At 33.8% G+C, this 19999-nt stretch overlaps 1 protein-coding gene across 1 annotated transcript; it reads right to left on the reverse strand.

Moving 5' to 3' along the window:
* Positions 1-17583: 17583 nt before the first annotated feature.
* LOC103499149 (UDP-glycosyltransferase 89A2-like) lies at positions 17584-19320 on the reverse strand. The gene has a single exon (XM_008462048.3). It carries the CDS (start codon positions 19167-19169, stop codon positions 17751-17753), a length of 1419 nt encoding a protein of 472 aa, XP_008460270.2. The 5' UTR covers positions 19170-19320; the 3' UTR covers positions 17584-17750.
* Between the last annotated feature and the right edge of the window lie 679 nt (positions 19321-19999).

The following is a 19999-nucleotide window of genomic DNA, read 5'->3' on the forward strand; positions in this document are numbered from 1 at the left end:
ACAAAGATCGTTTTGACTTATATTACAAGATCTTGTAGATTATTAAACGATCATTTACACTTATCGTTTACAAAAACGAGTTTGATATGCTAATGAATGTGATTTGACACTTTAAAAAAGCATGTGAATTTACAATCTTGCCCTTTTAGTAAAAACAAGCCAAATATGTACCGTCTTCTTCATTTTCACTCACTTTGTTTCAAACGCACTGTTTCCTTTGCTTTTCGTCTCAAACCTTTCCATTTCCCTTAATTATTTCCTCCCAAACATTCATTTTCCTCGTCAACATCAAAGGTATATTTCTGTAACTCTGATTTTTTGTTGCTTAACTATGTTATGACTGATGTACTATCATGTTATGCTTCATCTTCTTTATATTTCAAATTTGTACTTGTTGTTTAGCTTTTTCTCTCAAACTTTTCCAGTTCCCTTAAACTTCTATTCTCAAGATTGTTAAACATTTCCACTTATGTCTTCAACAAGAAAGTTGTGTTCGTGCAACTCTAACTTTTTCTTGATTAATTATTTATGACTTTTTTTCTATATATTTCGAAACTTGTACTCTTGTTAATCTTTTACTCTCAAACATTTCTAATTCCATTAAATTTTTATTCTTAAAATTGTTAAACGTTTCCATTTATCATTACTGGTTGATTAATTCTGATATGATTGGATTACTATTTGGATTAAATGATCTATTACGCCAATTAAACAATGTTTTAACCTAGACTAAACGATCATGTAAATTTATCTGAACGATTGTGCACATATTCTACACGATCGTTTAGAGTTATCTTGACGAGCGTGCACATAGTCTAAACGATGGTTAGGGGTTTACAGTTTACTTTTAGGGTTTAGGGTTTAGTGTTTTCTATATGATCGTGTCCATAACTAAAATATACTATGATCATTCCTTTTGGGATGATTGTACTTGGGGACAAATACTTTTCTGCTACTGTCTCATGTTAAGTCTACAAGATTGGTACTCTTATTAAAGATAAACTAACCAAGAAACAGTTGCAGATGTTCCATAAAACAAATTATGGTCCATTATTGAATGTGAACATAGTCTTCAATGGCAAGTTGATCCATCATTTTTTGCTGAGGCAAATACCTGAAGAAGCCAAGACAAACGGAATTTATTTTTCTATTTTGGGGCAAAACACCCGCTTCACCCAAAACGAACACAACAGCATAATTAGGTCTAACATTGGATAAAGATTATGACAATAAGCAGCTACAAAGCCTCCTATTCGAATCACAAGACAAGAAGATAATAACATGCTTGGAAGTTGAGGAAGTTTTCAAACTGTTTGATTTTACAAATGTTAAAGATGCTATGAAGGTTGCCTTATCCATCTTTATCGAAACTATGATGGTGGGGAAAGATAAGAAAATACAGTTCGATATGGATGTTTTTGGAAAAGTTGATGACAAAGAAGTTTTTAAAAACTTTGATTAGTCAACTTTCTTCTACACTCGTTTGCTTTACAATTTGAAGACAATTCTAGATGGTAAAAAGGAAGCATACGAGTTAAAGAAGGATAAAGTTCCAAAGCAGTCACATACTACAACATCAAGGGTTACCTGCTTGTTTTTCAGGTGATTTTTATTTATTTATATATTTAGTTAAATACAAACTAAACATTAAACATTAACATATTTCTTTAAGTTTTATAGGTGTGAGCATATGAAGCACTCTCAACTGCAAGTGAACACCTGGTCACAAAAAATAGAAAGAGATCCATCCTTAGAATATTGAGGTAGAGTTGAACACAAGCTCTATCCTACAAAATGTTGGAGAAAAATATATTCTAGAACAAAAATGTAAGTATAAATTTTCAACGATCATTTAGAAAAGTTGCACGATCGTGTACCTTTTGTGTTGATTGCCTACATTGGGAGTGTGATCTTGTATCTTTTGATAGACAATCATTTACCTTGATGTAAGATCGTTTATCTTGGGTACCTAATTGTGTATCCTATTCTCAATGGTCGTTTACCTTAAGTGATTTTTCCCTTTTTTTTTTTAAGTTTAAGACTAATTTTGACAAACAATGTATTAACAATTATTTGATTATATCATTGCAGACTGTTGTTCTACCTAAACTGAAGCTATCACCCTAAGAGAAAGCTTTTAAGGAGAGAATTCAAGGGGATGAAAACATGGATATCAAGGAGGATGAATCAATGCCAGATTGTAAACAGTAGTGACACCAATACTCCTACTGATGGTATGAACAATCAGTCATCAGATCACGATGACTTGAATAATTTACGACCAACCACAAAGAAAAGAAAGACAAACAGTGGTTGACCAGCTTGAAACCAATCCAAACACCAACAATAAACGTTCCAAATCTAATGAAAAATCAAAACGAAGTCATTCAAAATCTTACAAAAAACTAAACAATGAGATTAAGGAAGTTTGTAAGGAATTATCAACATTAACTTCCATAGTGTGTAGGATAGATGATGCAATTTGAAAGCAGACATTTGAGGTGTTTGAAATGAAGCAAATACTCGAGAGTTTGGTCCATGTAAAGTTTGATTTTCGAAAATATTTTGTTTCTCAGTTGTTTAAATAAATGATCATTTGAGTGAAATATCCCATCGTTTAAACTTCCTTACACGTTTGCTTGAACGATCGCTTATACCGTTTACACGATTGTTTAGATATGATACAAGATTGTTTGCTTGTGTATACACAATCATGTAGTAACCAATTTTTTTAATTTTATTGTCATTTTTATTTATTTATTAGAATCACAATCAGAATCATAATCAATGGAATCATGATATTCATCACATGCATGATGATCTTCATGATGATTTTGATCGTCACAATCTGGACAAAAATGATGACCAACACAATAACAAACATGTGATCATCGTTAAGGATCTATCTGTTGAAGAGTCACATGCTCAAGAACCTACTGTAGAAACTCAATGATTAATGTTTTTTCACTATTTACTACTTTATATTGTTTAAAATTACTTAGATTCCAAAAATTGTATTTTTTCTTTTTTCTTTTTTTTTTTGTGTAGGAAACAAAAAAGAATATGACTTCAACATCATGAGCATTCAATGAGTGATATTAGCATAGATGACAAAGATACATAGTTGCTATTAACTATAAGTAATATAGCAGAGAATCTGGACGTTCATACTCAAATAGTAAATGAGCTGCAATAAATGATTGAAAATCTTCCATTGGTAAGCCAACCACTTCCACTTTGTGAGATGCTACCATCAACTAGTGTCAAAAACCTCGCATTAGTTCCATTGGTATGTCTACCCAAGGAACAAACTTTGACAACTCACGAAGTGCAACCATCTATTTCAGCTGTAAATCAAGAATCTCAACGGGTATGTATACATGACAACTCTGTAGTCATTTACATTAATTGTTTGTTTCTTATCTAATATTATGTATTGAAGGAAATACCTAAACAACAAACACTGATAAAGAAAAAGAAGTTGGTTATATTGTTGAAACTTGAGGAAATTAGGCAAAATAAAGCTTCTGATGGACAACAACAAGTTGAGTTCAAAAAAATGATGAAGCAGTTACTAAGAAACCATTTAGCGATCAAAATAAAAGTCAAGTAGTAATTGATAAATCGGTTGATATTAAAAAAAAAAAAAAGATAAACCACTGACTGAGAAACAAACTTTAACAATTGACGACGTGTTGCCATCTATTTTGACTGAAAATGAAGAATCTCAATCGATATGTATATATAAGAACTGTGTAGTCCTTTGCATTAATTATTTTTTTTCTTATTTAATATCATACATTCTAGGAAATACCCAAACAACATACACCCATAAAAAGAAGGAAGCTAAGTAAAGCAAATGAAGATGAAGAAGCGACTCACAAAATAACTAAAATTGAAAAAAAGGATGTAGAACCTGAGAAAACGGTTGAGTCTAAAAAAAAGATGAAGAAGTGCCTATTCCACAAGTTGATCTACTTAGACAACCTACTGGAGTCATATCAAAGCCTATAGTACCTGTCCCAGACGTCGAATTGAAAGATGTAGATAGATATGATCTCATGTGGCCAGTGGATCCAAATTTGTGGAAAGCATACTCAGCATAGAAGAGATCTAGAAAAACAAATAATGAAAAGAGGACTAGTCTTCTCATTTAGAAAAAAGGTATTTTTCAAAACGCTTGAAGAAAACACATGGATAATAGGACGTAAGTACCTATTCCAGATTTTATTTATATATACAACTACATATCGTGTACAACATTCTCGATTTAACTAAATGCTCATTTATATATAATACAAGATCGGTTAGTTTCGAAAAGAATGTTGTACACGACCACTTATATTTGTTAAGCAATCGTTGAATTTTTATAAGCGATCGCTTGTACGTGTTAAGTGATTGCTTGTATTCTCTAAACGATCATTTGTATTCTTGCACATGATACAATAATGTATCCTCTAAATGAAACTTGAGGATACATTATTGTATCATGTGCAAAATAAGATGTTAGCAAGAAAGCATCTTTCTAGGTCTCGTTTTGCAATAATAGATTCGTCATTTATGGTTAGTTATTCTTTTTTAAACTTTTTTCGTATAGAAATTAAACCGCATAATTATATTTTGGCTAAACTGTTTTATTTGTTGTTTAAGTATGGCATTTATACCCAGTGCTTAAAGAATGGTTTTTTGATGATCGTGTACTGAATGAAGAGAAAAAGGAGGTTGAATGGTTAACCGTAACTGTACACATAGTTGTATGGGGGGAAAAGATTTACTTTACTATTTTAATTCTACTGTTGGTGTAGTCCCAAATAAAGTAGGGTGGTCAGGTGTTAACTACATGATTGGCTACATCGACATCAGAGAACACTAGATGGCTACTGCAGCCGACATGAGGAACTACAAGATCTTTGTGATTGACTCTATGCCCAACTATGTTAAAAAAAAACTTGCTGATAAAGCTCTTGCAATACCTACTCGATGCATCTATTCACTGGCAATAGTTGTTGGACTGCACGACACAGTAGAAATTTTCAAAATCGGCCCTTGGCCAATAATTAGATCTAATCTGTTATTAGATTGCGAGATTTTTTGTGCTAAATTTTTTGAATGTTTTATAACAAATTTAAATCGTAATTGTCTAGATATAAAAAGTATAAACTGTTTAGACAACAATATGTGATAGAATTTTGGGCAAATAGATTCTTTTGGTAAATAAAATAATTGTTTGGTTTATGTTATACTTGTACAATTTTTACCTTTTAATTTTAATCCCCTTTTGACTGAATGTTTGTATTTGTTTAAATGTTTTTCAAAAAACAATCATATAAAAATATAAAAACGATCATGTGCATAAATCTAAAAGATCGTGTATACAAGTCCAAACAATCGTATGTATATATATCACAATAAAATTCTAAACGATCGTGTATATTACAAAAAAAAACGACAACGATCGTCTTACAATGTCTACACGATCGCGAAAATAAACAAATTTGATCATGTAATACATCATAGACCACCATGTATTGAGTCAAAACAATCTCGTTACTAAAATTTAAACGTATAACCATAAAGCCTAAACGATCGTGTGGTGCACATCACACGTTCATTTAGTAAACTCGAAACGATCCTGTTAATACATGTAAACGATCTCTTAACTAAATCTAAAGAATCATGTTATTAAATCTCTATAATCTTTGTAGTCATTCACCAACTCTAATGTCATACAGTTCTACATACATGTATTAGCATGAAAGAAAAAAAATCACACATTTTCATTAAGTGTTCAAACTTTGCTTGCAAGTCCTACTATTTTGTCCTTTATGATTACAGTTGGAACATCTTGATGAACTATTAAATTTGCTAATAGATGAAATTCTTTATTTTCTTGGTCTACTAGCTTGACGTTTAAAGACTGAAGGTAATGTTTTCATGATAGCATCTTCAATTCTCCAATCGAAATGAGTTCCAACCACTAGAAGAAATATGGTCTTTAATGTCGGTTGGAAAAAATGAAAATGGAGCTTTAATGTCAATTTTTAAAATGCGGATGTTTAATGTCGGTTTTAAACTAACATTAAAGAGAGAGCTCTAATGTCGGTTTAAAACCAACATTAAAGGTATAGTTAATTTTTTTATTTCTTTTTTAATTTTGTAAAATCTTAAGTACCTTCACTCTCTTACTTTACCCTTTCCTTTCTCACGATGCCATGCCACATGATTTTATCCCTCTTTCAATTTCTTCTATCTCTTCTCAATCTCACTTTCAACCCTCTCTTCTCCGATGAACAACCAATGCACCCACAGTTTTCGTCGTCCCTCGTGCCCACCTACCGCCACATCTGTCACCATTGTGCTCATTCATCGTCTGTTTGTCGTCCTCGTTTCTCACGTTCGTGCGTCCATGCCCAGCCCTTTCCATCAACCATTAGCCACTAAATAGCTTTTCCCACTCTTTCGCAACTTCATCGGCGTTATTTCTTCTCGTTCTTGTTGTGAAATGTCATCTTTTATACTTCAGTTCTTTTTCCCGTACGAAATTGGAGAATATAGTTTCATCCGAGGTTAGGGATTTCCTTTTATGTTAAAGCATTTGAGTGTGGTTTTATCCTTTTAGGTGTGTGGTTTTATCCATTTTCTAAGCATTTTAGGTTTTCTCCATATGTTTGTGCAGAATGGAACTTTGGGTAAAACTATTATGATGGATATTTACTGGAATCTTTGTTAATAATTTGTCTTCATGTGAGTCTATTGATGATTAATTTATCTCTACTTTATTTCTTTGATTCAGTGGATTTCGTGTTTGGTTAAAGTAATATAGTTTTAAGATTTAATTTTTGAATTAGTTTTCAGTATTGAATTTGAATTTTAAGTGTTTTTAAGGTTTAAGAATTAATTTAAGATTGAATTTGATGCTGTGAATAAATTTGAATTTGTTATATTGATTGAATTTGAAAATTTGAGGGGGTAATGATTTCGATATTTGAGGTATGAAGGCTGTAATTGTTTTCAAATTTCTATAATTTGTGGTTGAGATTTGTTATGATTATCCTACAATTATGGTAGTTTTTAGTTCAGACTTAGTTATTGTTTATTTCTTAGTAGTTTTATTTGTTGGAACTATCAGGTAGCTTATATAAAGTATGTTCGAAGGGGTTGGTAGGTTGTAAAGATTGAAGTTATGTTAGTTGTAGTTAGTTTGTCTTGGTTATCCTACAGTTATGGTAGCCTCTGTAGTTTAAACTTAGTTTAAGTAAAACGTTTGGGAGATTGAGCATAGCTTATTCATGGACTAAGTTTAGGGTTTGAGAGAAGGAGTATAAGAATAATCAAACCTATTGATGTTTTACATCTTTAACGATGGACAAGGGTTAGATGAAACTTAGGAATAACTTCGCGGTTGAGTATAGAGAGGGAGTGTCCTAATTTTTTGAGGTTGCCAAGTTTCACGTCGATGATTACGAATGAATAAGGTGTCCATGCAAGGGATGTATGAACTCAAATTGAGACTCATTAGAGGGTGTAAAGCGACATCTATTAACAATTGGGATATCTCCCTCCTGTACAGAATGAGTTTATCATGGAGAGTTAGTTGAACTTGCATAAAGGTATAGAAAGCTTTAATGAAGGAACTAGTAGTAACCCTTTTGATGAAGGAACTAGGAGTAACCCATTTCGTGAAAAGGATTTGTTCGGTATGCTAAATGATTTACAAGCTCTGATTGAACACAAAGAGGAAATGGAGGAGGGTTTGGAGAATGAGATGCCATTTACTATTGAAGTAGATATAGAACAAGAGACAACAAACATATTCCAAGAGTTATTGAATGAAGCACGTAGTGAGCTATACCTCGATTATTCAGAATTTTCCTCCCTGAATTTTTTGGTTAAGTTGATGCATGTCAATGTTCTAAACGATTTGAGTAACAAGTCTTTCGACATGTTATTAGAATTGTTAAAAGTAGCATTTCCAATGTGTAGTACTACTATCCCTAGTTCATTCTATGAAGCTAAACGAAAATTGTGTGACTTGCGTCTGAGATATGAGACTATTCGTGCGTGTAAGTACGACTGTGTATTGTACTGGAAAGAGTTTCACGATTTGCAGCATTGTCTAACTTGTGGTGAGTCTGGATATAAGGTTAGTCCTAACAGAGGAAAAAAGATTTTGCATAAGGTGTTGCCCCACTTTTCATTGATACCGAGATTACAATGCTTGTTTGTATTGCAAGAAGGCTCGGACATGAGATGACATAAGGATAAACAAGTGGAAACAGGGGATGTGTTGAGACATCTAGCTAATGTAGAGGGATGGAAGCATTTTAATTGTGAATTTCCTGATTTTGCTTCATATTCATGAAACGTTCGTTTGGGATTAGCTTCGGATGGATTTAATCCGTTTGTGAATCTAAGTACTTCGTACATTATGTGGCCTATGGTGTTAATTCCTTACAATTTGCCACTTGAAAATGCATGAAAGAGGCAAACTTATTCATGTCATTGCTCATACTCGGTCCAAGATCTCCTAGTAGAAAAATTGATATTATCTCCAACCATTGATTGAGGAAATGAAAGAGTTATGGAATTTGGGTGTGCATACATATGATTCTCTTATCGTCAGTTCTTTCAATTGTATGCAGCCTTGTTGTGGATGATTAATAATTTTTTGGTGTATGGTGTCTTATCCGGGTGGAGTATGAAAGGGTATTAGGCATGTCCCATATGCATGAGAGATAGATCATCATTTAGGATAAGAGAAAAAATATCTTTTATGGGACATCAATGTTATCTTCCAAAGAACCACGTTTGGCATAAACGTAAGTTACATGATGGGAATATAAAGTGTAGGAGTCCTCTAATGATAATGAATGGGCATAAAATCTTGGAACAACTAGATTGGTTGGAGTTTTCAGTTATGAGTAAACATCTTTCATTAAAAGATAAGAAAAGAAAGATAGCTCTTAATTGGACTAAGAAAAGTATTTTATTCGAACTTCCTTATTGGTCGAGACTACTATTACGTCACAAACTTAATTTAATGCATATTGAAAAGAATGTTTGTGAGAACTTGGTTGGTACGCTGTTAAATATTGAAGAAATGAAGAAGATGATTGAGGAAATGAGTCGGGCATAGAGGAGACCGTGAGCACTTGCGATACATATTTTTCAACTTTTAAGTTGTTTAGTTTGCCTTCAGTGATATATATATTTAAATGTACTTTTGTGACATTGTAGGTGTGGATTTGTGATAATATGGCGTCAGCGACCATTAGAACATCAATGTATTTTTTTTCCTTTTCTATGTAATTTCTTTTCAACATTCGACATTGTTAGACAACTTAACATTTGATTTATAATATATCTAATTTTGATTTTGTATTTTATATAATAACTTAGTAAGCTTATTTTTTACAATTTTATTTAATTTAAAGTGAATTGAAACCGAAAAGAATACTGCACGATTGAAAATAAAATCATTAAATTGAAAAAATTTAAAATATCTCTCGATACACGCATTGTGTCAGGAATGATGCTCTTCCCCATATGTGTTGAACAACACATTTGGGAAATGATTTTTCAATGCAACGTTGAAAGAAGTCTTCTCCCAACGTCTACATGATGTCGGCGGTAACCTACTTCTGACGTACGATTGTGACGTCGGGTGTGAAATTTTTCCGACGTCTTTGTTCGTTGGCAATAGAAGCATGGGTGAAAGGAAGTTCCTATGTTGTACCGTTCGCACTTTGGAAATGTGTCCCTGACGCATTTTTGTCGACATTCTTTTTGACGTGTGTATGTTTTTCGGGACATCTTTTGCCGATACCGTTTGGAACCTGAGTTGATGCATGCCGGCATCGGAAGAACTCTGATTTCTTGTAGTGTTGCCACTAACGTCTTGGGAGTATGTGATACAAAAGGAGATTTTGTGTTTGTCTTAGCCGGCTGGGAAGGATCCACAGCCTATTCGTTTATCCTTAGAGATGTTATTTCAATATGGAACGACCTGAAGGTTCCAAAGGGTAACTACGTACACATACTTCCTTTCAACAATATTTTAAACTTCCTTAATTACGACATTTAAAACGTTCAATATTCTAACATGGTATTACTACTTAAGCGACATCGGGTACCCCAACACTGAGGGTTTTGTGGCTCCTTATAGAAGACAAAGATATCACTTGTAGGGGTGGCGAGGAGCAGGAAATGCACGTACAACAATGAAAGAGTTCTTCAACATGAAACATTATTCTACACTAAATGTTATTGAAAGAGCTTTCAGTCTACTGAAGGGTCGTTAGACAATCTTTTAAGGAAAGTCTCACTACCTGATCTAAATCCAATGTGGCACAACACTGACATGTTGTCTACTGAACAACCTCATTAATAGAGAGATGACGAATGTTGATATAAATGAGGGTGATTTGACCTATGCAACAATTGCAGGTGACGACATTCACTACATTGAGACCTCAAACGAATAGAGTCAATGGAGGGATGATCTGGTCGAAGAAATGTTCAATGAATGAGAGTTATGTAATCAGTAGTACCTAGTGTAGCAGTAGTACCGTTTTACATTTATTTGTTAAAGATGGCCAATTTACTTGTTTTTCTTAATATGTTTTACATTTTTTTTTAATGTATCTATGTGTACCTATGACATCAATGAAACACTAACAAATTACTTGAAGCACAATGCATTATGTTTGGATGTGTTTATGACTTCTGTAACTTGCTTGATTAACATGTTTACATTTATTTTTTAGTATGACAAGTTCGTTACGACCCCTAAACACTTGTGGACGAAAGAGAAGGAATGTACGGCCCATCGCTGAGAAGGAGTTCGACAATTGGGTGAAGGTAGGTTATTCATTATGTCAACCATTATTCGTTTATAATAGAAAAAACTGACGATTTTTTTAATAGAAAAGACTTTCCCTATTACGACGACCTGTGCTACATGTTTGGGAAAGGTCGTGCTACGAGAGCATGCGTGGAGACATTTGTAGATGTCAGATCGAATGTGTTTGAAGTGTATAAGGGATTTCCCGCTAACGATGGAAATGATTTGGAGATCCCTATGATCTATGGTCACTTAAGTGAGGGTAGGAATGCTTCAAGCAGAAGCAAGAGAAAGTGGGGAGACCAAACGACTGAAACTGTGAAAATCATTTGCAATGCAATAGAATATACAAATGACCAGTTGAAGGCCACTGCAAAAAGGTCGAATGTACAACGTCAAGTAGATGACGCCTCCCGTGCAGAAGTCATGAGCCAGTTGCAGGGAATCCCTAAACTGAGTACCCGCGATAGAGTGCGCCTTATGTGGATAATAATGCACAATGTCCACAACATGAGAGCATTTTTGGAGGTACCCAACGAGCTTAAATTGGACTACTGCACGACCATGCTCGAAGATAATGCTTGAGTGATTTTCCATTTTCTTCGTTAGTCTCGTCTGTCTGCTGCTTCATCTACTTTAAAGTATTTGTCTTAACTTTGTAGTCTATTGTAAAAAACGTTTATATGAACCTTTTGTATATTAATGAAGTTATGTTCGAGAAAATGTGCATTTGAAATGTCTTTTGCATTGCTTTACTTCCAAAGTTACGAATAGTAGTTATGTGCTTTAATTAGTATGGCGCACGATGACCTAATTTAATGACCTAAGCATTATGTCAAGATAAGTCGAAATTTAATGGGCTAAGAATCGTAAGTAAACAATTTTAATAATAGTGGTTTGTGTTTACATGTTTTCCATGACATGTGTACGACATAAAACAAAAAGTGGTGAAAAGTAACAATTTAAGAACAAATTTACGAAATGAATGTCGTAATTAAGAAGATTAAGGAAAATGATTTTAAGAAAGATATTGCAATTAATGACAAATATATAGGCATGGAAAAAAGATTAGTGCAAACACAAGATCAAAACTTAAATTATTACTATGAACTGTAATTAGAAAACTTCTCTAATTTGATGTACAATATATATGCATGAACAAAATAACATGAAACATCACGATGGATGCTAAATTTATTGAATGAATACCATAATTAAAATTATTTAATAAAATCAATTTATGAAAATTGTATATTGGATCTACAATATATTTTAGAAAAAAAAATTGTCAAAAACCTAGGTTGTAATGGTCTTCACCCAAAACACAGTTTCTAATAACATAGATTATTATAGTCTTCACCAAAAACGCAAACTATCAAAATAGACTATAATAGTCTGCGTCTTAAACACAGACTATTATAACACATGCTATAATAGTTTATCCCCCAAACGTAGAGTATCATAACACAAACTGTAATACTCCTCACCAAACGCATATACTATTATAATACCAGGACTTATTAAATCACTCATTATCTCAAGCGTTCCTAAGTGTTACAAGAGAGCAACACTTTATTGTCGGTGTTTAGATGAATTAACATTTCTTGTAATATTTCAGGAATGAGACTGTTTTTGCTTTACTGCAGGTGGGAGTTCTCTTGCTAGTGTGATCCCAGGCCCTAGCTAACATAAGATTTTTCATTGTCAAAACTGCGATCATATTTGTGCACCAACTTAATTATTATTACTATTGATGGATGTAGATCGACTAGTACAAATTTGGGTTTTAACGATACTAGTAATCAAAATATTGTGTCGTTAAAAATAAAAAAGGGTGGGGTGGAAGTAAAATGTGTCGTTAAAAATAACAAATACGGAATTTTTAGTGATACATTTTTTGCCTCATTATTTAATTTTTCTTGATGCAAATTTTGCGTCGTTAATTAACGACATAATTTGTGTATCATTAAAAAGTTATCCAAATTAAAAAATAAATTTTCTCTTTCTTGACACAAATTTGAGGTGTAAAAAAAAAGCCCTAACTTTTCATTTGCGTCGTCGTTGCTTTTTGCACCCTATTGAAATTTTCTTACCGTCGTCTCTCTTGAGCAATCCAACTGATCGTCGTCGTCGTCTCCCTCTGCCATCCACTGCTTGCAAACGTCCGCTGTCGAGTTTTTCATACCACCTCCCGCAGAGGATTTCCGGTCGTTGTCTTTCCCTACAAACATTTGTGTTGTTGTTAAAGGAACCGTCCCGCTCTCACCTATTGAATTATCGATCACCATCGTCTTCTTCCAAAAGATTTGTGCCATCGTTCAACGAGGTAATTCTCTTATAGCCGTATATACTTTTCTTGACACAAGAGATCAAGAAAAGAGGGGTGGAGTGACGGATCGTTAAAAATAAAAAAACAAAATTTTTAAGTACACATTTTTTGCATCGTTATTTAATTTTTATTAAAATAATATTATACTATTTTAATTCCCCCCTCTCTCGAAAAAAGGCAACCCTCCATCCGCGTAAATCTAAAGAGTGAAGACGGACTAAAGCCCTTGCCGTCGAACTACGATCGCAACCTTACAACGACGTCGAACTTCAGCTGTATTGAGTCAATCATTCAGCCACCTTCGCCCACCGCCGCCGTCGAGACAAGAGATAAACCAAGTTAAAATCCAGTCGTCACAATTTGGTTGTTCCCGTAGCCACCGTTGTCGAACTTCGAAACATCGCAACATGTCATAATCTTGTTGCAGCCGTCGCCGTTCAGGAAATCCTCCAGCCATTGTTGTCGAAATTCAGAATTTCACAATTCCGTCGGAATCTTCCTCCAGCCGCCGCCATCGAACGCCACAACCTTACAACGTCGTCGAATTGCTTCTACGACAGTAAGAAATAGGTTCATTTTTTTCACTTCTTCATTCTAATGTTGGAATTTGACACGTAAGTTTAAAATTCCTGTTGAGTTAGATTGTGGTTTACTGAATAGCATTTCATTAGGGTTTTTTATCGTAAACATGAAGCAGATTACTTGTTGTTGCAAGTTCTGGGTGAACGAGAGCGACAGGTTTTGAGTATATGTTAGGATGGAAAAAGGGTGAGAAAATAGAGGGAACAAGAACTTGAGCGAGGTGTCCGCAATTAGTAAGTAAAACTTCTCCAATACCTACGGTGCAAATTTCAAACTAAGAGGAGGCCTTGAGACAGCAAAGTGTGAATACTTGTGACACATGGTTTAGGTGACTGATGAGTCCGAGATCACAAAAGAGAATGAAAAAGAAAAACATCACCCCTGGTCAACAACTTTCACCACCAATCAATAAATTAAAATGAGGCTGGATTCAAGATTTATGCCTATGGCTTCAACACCCTAATCCCAAATTGAAGATACCAAACAAAGGGACACAGAAATTATTGTCCAAGAAATTGTAGAAACCCCACACTAAAAATTTCTATTAAAAACACAAGAATCTACACTTTGTACACTCATTTGCACAGGCATCTTCAAAACATAAACCAAAAAATGATTCACGGGGAGTGCTACAACCTTGGTAAGGCTGAAGCAGGAGCTTAAAAACGATTGACTATTAGGCTTGTCTTTTAAATATACTTTGTTTAAGAACATATAGGGAGTTGAAATCCTATTTTAGTTTTAAATCTTGTTAGTTTCCCTTGAGCTCAGGGATTGGATTGAGCTGGGTGGTTGTAATAGCCCAATACACTTTATTTATTTTGTTTTGAGGATTTGTTTGAGTGGTCTTTAGTTTGAATTGGTTAGTTATATTATATGTTAGATTTTGTAAAAGTCTTGTGTACCTTATTAGAAAGTGTTTTGAATGTTAGCTTTTTTTGATTGGATATGTAATTAAAATTGCTTCTCATGTGATTTGTAATGGTTACATCACAATGCTGTTAACATTTCTAAACCATCGTATATAGTAGAGTTAGTCGAAGGATAAATTTTGGTGATGTTTCCTGGTTTAGTGTTGAAATTTTGCCTATTTATAGGGAGGTAATACACAAGAGTAGTAAAAATGATTAACACATAATTTATTCAAGATTAACTTGTTTTTCCCTATAAAAATGATGATGGAATTTTAGTGTCCGCTTGGGTTGGGGCACACTCAAATTTCTACTTTTGTATTACATCTGTAGCTGTGCTTTGAAAATAGAAGAATAATGAACATTCATCAAAATCTTGTACTTGAATTTTTCTTGTCATCTTGCAATACAGTCTCGATTCCTTTTGTGATGAAAATTCATTAACTTGTTGAGGAGGCTAATGTTTGCTTCATTTACTCGACTTCTTCTTACAAATGAACATTTTGAAACAATCGCATTATCAGCAAGCAAGGATTCATATAAGGTGGAGGTAAGTTGACATCTAATTCTAAGACTTGGTTTTTGGGGCGAAAGAAATGGTTGCCTATTTAGTGACTCGTTTTTTCTTGTATGATAGGTTTTTAGAATTGGTTCTTTTTTGTTGCTTTATCTTGGTGCAAAGTTAAGCTAATGTAGCTTATTTTTCTTCTTACCAAATGGAAATCTCTATTGCAATCACCTATAGGTGATTTGGGGTTTGCCCTTTTCTCATTTATCAATGAAATGTTTCTTTATCCAAAGAAAATATTGTAAGACATGGTTTTTGGATTCTTGTTCAAATGTTACATGAACATTCTTATCCATAAAAAAAAAAAAAAAAAAAAAAAAAAAAAAAAAAAACTACCTTCTTAGTTCATGTTTTTACTTGATCAAATCTTTTGGATTACGAAGATTTCAAATTAGAATGAAAGGTAGGAGTGTGAGTATGACTATTAAGATTTTAGTCGGTGGGCTTCTGTCCTGACATTGTGATGATTCAAGAATCAAAATTGATTGTCAAAACCACCATGGGTTGAACAATGTTTTCAAAATTGTTTGTGGTGGCCTTCAAGTGCTGCAAGGCTTACATATTTATCAATAGAGTGAAAGGTAGGCAAGACAAATCAATTTTAAAAATTTGGTGTACTATTGCTTATTGGACTTCTCAAAGAAAATATTTACGATCTTGTAGTTTTTAACACTTTAACATATGTTTTACTCATTGGATTATAAAAAGTTGTAAGCGAAAACAAAGTTAAGAGTAAACAAAAAAAAAAAGAAGTTGGCTTCCACTTTTCTTGTTCTTTCTTTTCTGTATTTTAATTTCTATTTTCTTTGGACATGTCTGGGAATGATTATAAAATAGTTAAAATTACTTTTCATCTTAAATCTTTTATAAATGTGCTTTTAATCATTGAAACTAATTTTGATGATACGAGCATTCCACTAAAAAATGTAAGATTAAGTATTAAGTTAATTTTGAACGATTAAAATCATTTTTCGAAGTGATTTTAACAATTTTAACAATGATTTTATAAGTGGTAGGGGAGTGAGGGAGTTTAAGTTTCAACTTAATGCAAACTAGAACATTGTTGAGATTGTAAAGATTGAATCAAAACTAACATTTGCAACACTTATATACTATGTTTATATATGTAGTCGATGTTTTTATTTATCTTTTGCATCCCTTAAAAGTCTTTGTTAAGAACCTTGGCTTATTTTGAAAAGTTCATTTGTTTGGTTATTAAGAAAGTGAAATCTATTAGACATGTACTTAATGTTTATGCTTATGCATTTTTCGCAATGGATGTTGACTAAGGTTCATTTTCTTCAAATTTAAGGTAGTTGAAGAATACATGGAGCATGGTATCGATTAAGTCCATTTATGCATCAGTTTGATTAAATTAGGTCACACATACATGTAATATTCTAGTTATTTTATCTTTTAGATTATTATAAAACCTTTACTGACAATGTAATTTATATTTTTTATTATCAATATAAAAATCTTTTTAAACATATGTGGGTATTGTTGAATAATGTATTTAGTTTTTTTATGCGACTAAAAAATAGGTGTTGTGAATTGAAAAATAACGACGACATAAACAAATGTTGACAAGAATTATGTGTAATAAAACATTTAAACATAATAATATATTCGTGTCAAGTGGTAGATTACGGTAACACATTTAAAGCGTCAATGTAAGGTATTAATGATAATATATTCATGTCAAGGTATTAATAATGGTGACATATTTAAAGCGTCAATGTAAGGATATTAATGACAATATATTTGTGTCGAGTGATAGATAATGATGATATATTTAAAGCGTCAATATAAGTATTAATGACAATATATTTGTGTCAAAGTATAGGTAATGGTGACACATGTAAAACATCAATATAAGGGTATTGATGACAATATATTGATGTCGAGTTATAGATAATGATGGCATATTTATTGCGTCAAGGTTTAGGTATTAATGACACAATTTTGATGTCATTTAAGCATATTTAATGACACATTTTTAAAGTGTCGTTAAATAATCTTTCTTGACAGTGGCTTTAATGACGCGAAAATTGTATCGTCGAAAGTCTTTATGACACAAATTTTGAGTCGTTAAAATTCAAATTTCTACTAGTGATCGAAGACGTTGAGCTAAATTTATGATGATAGAGAACTTATTAATAATTATAACAAATTAGCAATGTTAACCTACCACATGTGTTAAATCATATCAATAGTTTAAATTAAGATACTTAAATTAATTTTGAAAGAATGGAGTTCGAAAGACACTTAAATTGTGACTTCATAAAAATGGAAGACAAGATATTTTGAAATTAAAACTGATTCCAAAAAATTTGAAACAAGAAAAACGTTTTCAATACAGGTGTATATAATTTTATTTTATTTTTTTTATCCATTTTTAAGTGTTTAATGTAAGTACTTTGATCATAACCGCATTGAAATCGTTACAAAATGCATTTTTTAAACCCTACAAATATTAAAATGAAAAAAAGACTGACAACTATGTATTATATTTATCTAGTTTTGAGGTAGTTGAATCAACTTATAGATGAAGGCTTGCATGTCCTTCCATGAACTTCCATTAGGCCTCACTGCCCCGACCGCCTCTCTTTTAAGCGCTTTCGCTTTCATTTTCTCCGATGAATCTCTGCTCAAAGACTCGGCAATTACCTTTCCCAACTCCTCCGATTCAGGCACCGAGTTCGCTCCTTCGCAAATACGCACCGCCACTCCCCAATCTTCTACCAGTAGTCTCGCATTGATAAACTGGTCTGCTTCCATGGGCCAACCAAGTACCATTACTCCGCTCGCTATGCTCTCAAGCACCGAGTTCCACCCACAGTGACTCAGAAACCCCCCCACGGCCCGGTGGTTAAGTATCGCCACTTGCGACACCCATCCCTTCACCAAAATTCCACGATTCGATACACGATCCTCAAATCCAACTGGTATTCCGTTCGATCTTCCATCTGTTTCATGAATTGTCTTAACGACCCATACGAATCGAGCACCGCTTTTCTCAAGTCCAGAAGCCAGCGCTTCCACTTGCTGTCGACTCAGTTGCTTTTGACTCCCAAAACAAACGTAAACCACCGAATCATCAGGGCATTTGTCTAGCCATGTGAGAATCTCTGAACTCGACTCTCGAATTGGGTTCCGCCCATCCTTTGCAGCGCCGATGAGATGTAACGGTCCAACACCAAATACACGCCCTTCGCCCCATAATTTCCTCAAGTGGTCTAAATACTCGAGATCCAAATTCTCGAACGTGTCAACAACACAAGCCCAGCTGCATGTATTAGCTAAGACATCGTCTCTCAATAAATTCCAATCTGGATCTGAATCCTGGTACTGCTTTACCAACGATGGCAACTGCTCTTTTTTGAAGGAAGGTGATTTGGGGATTTCAGTGAACTCGATGACAGGGGAAGAACGAAAACAATCTGTTTTAATGTGAACCCAACAAGAGTTCATTACATGGACGAGGAGTGAGCTAACTGAGTAGAAAGCAACTCTGGGAATTTGAAGATGGTCGGCGAGGCATTGGGTCCAGCCGAGAAAGAAATCGGAAATGATGGCGACGGGAGGGGAAGGATGGGAACTGAACCACTCAACAATGGGGTCGTGGAGTTGGCGGAGGGCAGTCATGATGGGGAAATTTCCATGGTTGCCGATGTGGCTGACGTGTTCGGCGCCAACGGGGAGTTTGGGGTGAGAAGGGAAGGGAAGAACGAGGGTTTGAATGGATGGGTGGGTTTGAAGAAGGGGGTGAAGGAGGGGGAGGATTTTGGGGGTAACCAAGATGGTAATTGTGAAGCCCCCATGAGAGGCTAAGTGATTGGTGAGGTCGAGGAGTGGGAGCATATGTCCCTGAGCTGGGTACGGAAAGACCAGTACGTGGCGGTTGGTAGCGGACGGTGGCGGTGAAGACGACATCGAGACGTTGAGTGAGCTCTGCAGTAGAAAGAATAGAGGCTTTTTTACCTGAAGATATGAATGGGGAGAGTGTGTTTAGAGAAGGAAATAAAATATTGGAAAAAGAAATACATTGAGGACATGACATAAACGGGAAATTATCTTGACTTTTGAGAATGTGGTTCCTCCACATTGGTGATTGTCGGAATGATGAAACTTTTGCACAAAATATCTAAATGTAAATTGGGAAAAAACAAAACAAAACAAAACAAAACATGATGGTGTGATTTAATTTAGTCGTCGGTAAGAGGTGAGGAACACAGCAGGGGTCACCACTTAAACCCCAAAAATCAAACTATTTTTTAAAATCAGACCCAAAATTCAATCAAATCCAAAATTTTGGTTCCCTTTGATTTAAAAATGTTTAAAATCAAATTGAAACTTAACCAAATTGATTTTAACTATTATATTTTTATTTTTATTTTTATATTTATATATTTTTTAAAAAAACAAAAAAAAAGAGTAGAACCAATCTAAGATTGAACCGCTTTTGATTGAAAGAACAAAATCTAATATAAAATTGAACTGAATTATTTTTAAAAATGTTTAAAAATTACCAAAATCAAATTTGAGAGTGAACCAAACTGCATAAATACAATTTTGTGGTCTACCCCTAGAATATCCACTAGAATATAGTATTGAATTTAAATAAATAAATAAATAAAGGGATTTCAAACAGGAAAAGAATGTATTTCTTCAATGAAAAAACATAAATTTCAACAGCACAATCCTAAAGGTTGACCAAATAAGTGGTAAATTAAAAGTTTACTTAGATAAATTGCGAACAATCT

The sequence above is a fragment of the Cucumis melo genome, chromosome 4 (genome assembly GCF_025177605.1).
Source record: "Cucumis melo cultivar AY chromosome 4, USDA_Cmelo_AY_1.0, whole genome shotgun sequence".
NCBI classification, from domain to species: Eukaryota; Viridiplantae; Streptophyta; class Magnoliopsida; order Cucurbitales; family Cucurbitaceae; genus Cucumis; species Cucumis melo.